We start from the raw sequence: 6,642 nt of genomic DNA on the forward strand, positions 1-6,642 counted from the left end.
ACCGAGCGCAGGCAGACGCATTACAAATTCACACCAAGTGGCACCCACAGCCACGGCCGCAGAGGAATCAGATGCATCCGCAGGCCAAGCGCAGGGGGATTGCGGGAAAATGGTTAATCATTTAGGTATAAATCTCGATCGCGTCTTTGTCTGGCTTTGCCCGTGGGGCCGCAGTCCAGAAACCATCTAGTAACCCTCGCACCAGCGTATAGTAGACCATTAACGTCCTTGTCGGTCGGTAATTTTACACTGGTGAGGAAAGATCAGGGAGCTGGCAATTGTTCCGCTAATTGTTCTCCAAATATTATTACTCTTCAGGTTCCAGCAATTCAAAGCATTGAGTTCCAACAAAATGACTCTACATTAAATAAACACTGTAACTGAATTTAAATTTAACTTATTATTGTGTAACTAATAATTAAAAATATATCGTAAGATCCAGAACATAGTGTTTAGCTATCCCCCCATTTCATGCAAATAAGGTAAATGCATCCAATTCCGAAAAGCTCCGCGGAACTCCACGGAGCTCCATGGAGCACAGATAGAAGATCAGGGCCGAGAAAGAGCTCTCAAAGAGCGGCGACAAAAAATTCCAAGAATTGTGCGCGTCAATTGATTTACTCAGCTGTGCGACGGTCGTCTTCTTCGTCGGTTGATAACTCTGAGATTTGTTATATTTGCTTCATCATCGCGCCACAAACGAGGCAGTTGAAGCCGCAGTTGGAAGTATGTAGAAGTGGAAATGGTTCGGTATGGGTATGGGTATAGGGATGGGGATGGGGAGCCCGAAGGAGCGAGGCGATCTTCATCATCATCATCATCTCCACATCGTGGCGAGCACCGCACACATGTGCGCACATTAAAAAGCAAGTTTCTCAGGTGTTTAAAAGCGTTTAAAAAGAAAACAGACGCTGTGGCGAGGTGAAGGCAGAGGGACGAGCATCCCAACGAGACAACAATAAACGCAGCCGCGTCCAAGTCCATAGGAGAGTTAAAAATACTCGAACTCGTACTGGTACTATGCCAAGAGCCAAGAGCCAACCGCCAAGATTCAAGAGCCAGTTAAAGCCATGATCATGATCTCGCGACTTGCGAGCCATGGAAACCGCGGACGGACAGCTGGCGACGCCAACAACACCTACAATGTGGGGCGAAATAATAGATCAAGTGCCTAGGAACTTCACAGTGTTGCAGACTTGGTATTTGAAGCATCCGCAGAGGTTTCGTTTAAAGAATCATGGTATAACCAAAAAAGGGTACTTACCTTTGCCAGCAGGTTCGAAGTATGACAAGGTGTAGTTGACATGAAATCTGAAATTAAATTAAAAATCATAACATGTAGTGAATTGCAATTACTTGAATATAAAAAATTAATATTATATAAATAATCATCACTTATAACTGTATAGTTTTGGGTGTTAAGTATTTAAAAAAACATATTTATAACAATATGGGTCACTTAAACTCCTTAGCCATCAGTTAGCCTTCAGTTAGCCTTTAGTTATTTACCTCAAACTATTAGTGCGACCCAAGCTGTGAGACGCCAGCGACGACGAGCACGTGAAGGTTGCCCAGCCGCTTGGCCAAGTTGGAGATTTACTTAACGAAATCAAGAGGAAGCGCGTAGGATCGCAGATGTGGAGGGGTTCGTAGACGGGGCTGGAGGTGGCAGTTAACCTAGCTGTCATACAGCATTGATTGCTCCGAGGCAATGGCAATACAAAGGCCCCACTGACTCCGCTTGATTGCTTGCCTTGTCGGCCGACAGTGGAAAACGTATAGAAATCATATGGGGAACGGCGAGGGACCTGAAGAGGGGGCCTCTCATGAGGGCGGTACATTTTTGGACCAGGTACCAGTGACTCAGCATCTACACACTTATTTTTTGTGTGTTAACGATGCTCGTATGCCTGGCCGGGGTTCAGCCAAAAGTTAAGTGCATGTTTTGATTGGTTTGTGGCGGCCCAAACGGATCGAGATTACGGCCCATTGAATGTAGAAGCCAACTGCGAAAGAAGCAGCTCCATCCAGGGGATTGAAATCATCTGGCCAGCGAGGATAATGTGCAACCTTATGTGCATAATCTTCTTAAGAGGTGTCACAGGCATTTATTATGGTTAAGGTAACAGTACGTTCGGACCAGGCACAAAAGCCAAATAAATGATGAGGCTATATATAGGAGTTTCCAATCTGACTGTTAGGTTCTTGGGAATGCACGCAATGTGGGAATAAATGGAAATAAAATACTTCTAAATACCTTAGTTGCATAAGGAATGAGAAAAATGGATATGAATTAATCCCACTATCCCAAAATATAATATTCCTAGAAACAAGGTCGGAAATGAACAACTGGCTTCCTGAACTGGATAACAGAATGCAAATATGCTGACCAGCCTGGCCATAACCAATTTCTGGTTAAATATTGCTCAATTCCTTTGTTTGCCACCCTTTTACCACACCAGACCGTGAAACATCTGCAACATTAATGGCTTTTGCACCTGTTGGCCATGCGAAACTAGGCAGAAAAGGTGTTAGAGTTGGGATTTTTAGTTGGAATGCGAAACCCTTTCATACCTCCGAATGATGAATTAAGCAAATTCTGGAAATTCCGCAACATGCTAGCGGTGGCTCTTGAAAATGGGAATGAGGATGAGGATGAGGCTGAGGATGAGCCATTAACAATGGCCTGCGAGACTTAGCACCTGTGTGCCAGAATGCACTCTCTCATGGAAATCTGTACAAATATTTGACGCAAGCTGAATAGAGGGAAATTTGCATTTGCCGTAACGGCGGCGAAGAACAAAGCCAACAGGTAAATGCACTTCTTGGCCATCCGCATCATTAACACGTCGAAGAAGACGTGCGAAATCAATCACCGATCTTTCGGGTATCTTTATTGTTTCCTTTATCTTCGCTCAGTTTTCTGGCCCGGTTAACAGTGAGGCCAAGAGCGAATGGAAACTAAATTTGGAATGTTCGGCGGCGTGGAATTTAATGCATTGCATTGGCCATGGGCACGTTCGAGTGACAAATGTCAATTTGCATTCGATTTGCAAATGTTTCTTTTGGCCGCCGTTAATTGCGCCCCCACACCTCCTTTTCTGCCCGGCTCCCAACTGTTTCCAATCACTGGAATCGAAATCGGAATCGGAATCGGTAACTGCCACTGTGGGCTCGACGGCTTTCAAGCTCAAGAACACACCTTAAACTGTTTTTCAGAACGCTATGCTCACTGCAAAAAATTAAGCACAATAAAGGTATGACTAATAAATCCAGAAAGAAATATTAAACAATATTTACATATTACAACCTTTGTACTATAACAAAAATGATTCGTAACTTCATTTGAGATAATAAAGTAGCAGGTTAAGAGGTTACAATATTTTTCTACCGTGCACTGGTAACCTCTGTGGATCGCTGCTATTGAAATTGGAATTCATGGGGCAGGCCAAGAGCCAACCACCAAGCACCAACGGCCAACAACCAGCAAACGGCAACCTACAAGAGTCGAATCCAATAGCCATGCCCATGCCCCAACTGCCAAGTTGGCTGCAACAAGTTCAAACACATGACGTCGCCGAGGCAAAAGCAAAAGCAAAAGCAAAGCAACCTAGTCGATTGTCGTGGCCTCTCCCCTGGATTTCCCCCTTTGTAACCCCGATCCTCTGGAGGCTCCAGCCTCGGTTCAATGTCAATTTCGATTCGTCATCCGCAGCTGCGTTGATTTCTCGAGCGACCTATTCCCCTCCTCTGTTTGCTTTTCAAGCCGCGTTCTTTTTTATGGTCATGTTAAGTTTGGACTTGGCTTTTAACACACAGACGGACGGAAAAAGCAGGACCACCGTCGTTGATGGGGTTCATTCTAGTGTGCAGTAATTTATTGAGGCGACGGGGCGATCCCTGGTTCCCCCCCTTTCCACTTTCCCCTTCCCCTCTTCAATGCGGACATGTGTGGGCAGCCGGAGGCGAGATTACGTCGGATGCCCTTGCATCTGCAGCTGGCTGCAAAGCTGAAAAGCTGAAGTTGAAGCCACAGAATCCACTCGGACGCCCACACGATTGTCACTATCATCTTGGGCTTGCTTTGCAGCTGGAAGCGATCCAGAAGTGCATTGAACGCACGCGGGCAGAGGGCTCAATAATTGTACTAAAATAGTGCCATGCATCCGTGGCATAGCATTCCGGATGAAACATCGAAATTGCAACAATCGTATAAATATAACATCGCTGTATTTAATCATTTAGAACATTGCTTGATCTTCTGCAGGCAGCTGACTCTTCAAGTTATTGTTCACCTCCATCAGCATCTGAAGTATCTGATTCAACTTCTCCGCCTTGGCCTGCTCGTCTTGGGTTGTCAGGGCGATCAGAAGCGGGTGCAATACCATTTGCGTTAAGAATGCGGATGGATTATTCACGCTAAGGCTACATATGGTCTGCATCGCTGTACTGATTTGCACATCATCTACTTTGGCTGCCGCTGACCAAATTTTTTTGGCCATCTCTTAATAAAGTTTTCCTTGGATTGGGGAGCACACAAAACGGAATTAGCTGTATTTCGTTTTTTACCTACACGGCAATTTCTTTTACTTACTCGTCAAGTTAATTTTCCGCTTCGACTGAGTTCAGCAAATGTCAAACCAATAGTGTGGCACTCAAAAAAGCAGCCCACTTAGAAGAAGAATAATAAAAAGAAGGGAGCCCTGGTAAACCACAAGGTAATCGATTTTAGTTTGCAAAGACGAAATCAAAGAAGCCCCTCGATTTGAGAACTTAAAAAAAAATATATTTTTTATTAATTTTCTTTATGTGCATTGATGAAATTCGAAAGTAATCTCAATCTCAGCGAACTTGCACCACTGTGCACTGGACATGCGCACAGTGGGGCTCGCGCTCTTGTCCAGTTCCAACACTTAACATTAAGGGCATTGTATATCTCATTTGTTCGGCTCCAATCCCCCGATTCAGCTCCAATTTGTGGAGCTTGTGCTCACTTGCGCCTGATCCAAGGCCATTTGCTGTTGGTTCAACAACATTTGCGAGGGCTGCTGCTGCTGCGGCTGCTGCTGCTGCGGCTGTCGCTGCTGCGACTGCTGTTGCACCGGCGGCTGCTGCATTGTCTTCAGCAGTAGCTCCCCCATTTTGGCCCTGAAGTAGACATTCTGGTAGGGCGTCATTTGCTTCATCAGCGGCAGAAAGCTGATCAGGTAGTTGTAGTCGGAGTCGCCCACATGGAGGACACTCTTGCACCTGGCCAGATCCTGGCTGGTGGACTGCATCAGCTGCTGCTCCTCGCGTTCCAGACTCTCCAGGAAGTTGACCTGTTCGTCCACCCTCTTCGCGCAATGGCAACTGCTGGCTGCTGCGGCCGCAATGGCACTTCCCTGATTTAAATTCGGACTCATCTGGGAGGCAGTGGGAGGCACCTGCTCCTCCGCCGCCGCACTGGCCAAGGAGATGTTCTCGGAGAGCCTGCGCAACGCCTGCGGAGTCGACACGTTCTGGAATTCGCGCATCAGCGCATCGTTGTCCGCCTCCATTTCATCCGCAGCCGAGACTTGCTCGCTCTTAAAGGTCGACAGCATGGGCTCAACTTCAGTCTTCAGCGCACCCTCCATCTCCTCCTCCTCGTTGTTGCTGTTATCACGTTCCTCCCCCAGCAATCGCTGGCCGTCCAGGAAACTCATGGCCTCCGCATATGACCACTGGTGACCCTGGGAGGGCGTCTGCTGGTGCTTCAAGAGGCCACTTCGCCGGTTACTGCGGCGATAACTGCAACGCAGATTTTTCCACTTGGTGCGACAAACCTCAACTGAAATGCCAGAGAGCCAATGTGCGAATGCGAAAAAGAGAACGTAAACAATGCACTCATTATAAGGTACACCGAAAAAAGTTAATGCTAGAGTTACAAAATGTATATTTTACAATGACTTAAAATTATATTACTTTAAAATAATACTGACATTGGAATAAGCAATCCAAAAATATTTTTAAATAATATTATGCTGATCCTAAAATGGTAATTCATAAAATACTTATGTTGGCCATTATATTTAACTGAATCCAAGTTAGTTCCTGCTACCTTAAAACGAAATGGCTACGAGCTACACCCCGATTCCGCGCAGTGCACTCACCATCGATTCCGACGGCCTCCGCCACCGCGTTCCAGAGGCGCTGCGTCTCCGGGCGGTTGGCGTGGTCCGGATGCCTCGAGTCCCAGAGAGCCGGCCGCTGCTGCACCTCGAAGATCAGCCTGTGCATGTCCATGTGGCAGCGTCTTTATTGGCGAACTGAGCAAAAAGCGGTTCTAAACTGCCTTGGCGCAGGAGAGAAGTGAGTGCTATCTCTCTCTCAATGCAATTGCCGCTCTCGACTGGAATTCTCTCAGAGAACTCGGAGAAAGGTGCAGTGTACTCAACGCCGATTACCGCCAAACGGCTTTGTTTACTGCACTTGCTTTTCAGTTAGGAATTGCAAAATTTGCATACAATGTTCCATATGGGTAAAAGTTGTATTATAAAAATATGGATTTTACTTTCCATTTCATGATATCCCTTTTTTATCATTTCATTTTAGGAAAGGGACTTTTTTAACAACTTTTGTTATTTACAGAGCATTTAGAAAGTGCCTATACCGTATAAT

The 6,642-nt window shown here is 45.9% G+C and overlaps 1 protein-coding gene across 1 annotated transcript; it reads right to left on the minus strand.

Annotated features, from left to right (window-relative positions):
• Positions 1-4,211: 4,211 nt before the first annotated feature.
• On the minus strand, positions 4,212-6,304 carry LOC120449815. The gene is made up of 3 exons (XM_039632462.2): positions 6,135-6,304; positions 4,595-5,812; positions 4,212-4,519 (listed from the first exon to the last, which is right to left on the minus strand). Exons 1-2 carry the CDS (start codon positions 6,265-6,267, stop codon positions 4,965-4,967), a joined length of 981 nt encoding a protein of 326 aa, XP_039488396.1. The 5' UTR covers positions 6,268-6,304; the 3' UTR covers positions 4,212-4,519; positions 4,595-4,964.
• Positions 6,305-6,642: the final 338 nt, after the last annotated feature.

This window comes from Drosophila santomea, chromosome 3L (genome assembly GCF_016746245.2).
Source record: "Drosophila santomea strain STO CAGO 1482 chromosome 3L, Prin_Dsan_1.1, whole genome shotgun sequence".
Classification (NCBI taxonomy): Eukaryota; Metazoa; Arthropoda; class Insecta; order Diptera; family Drosophilidae; genus Drosophila; species Drosophila santomea.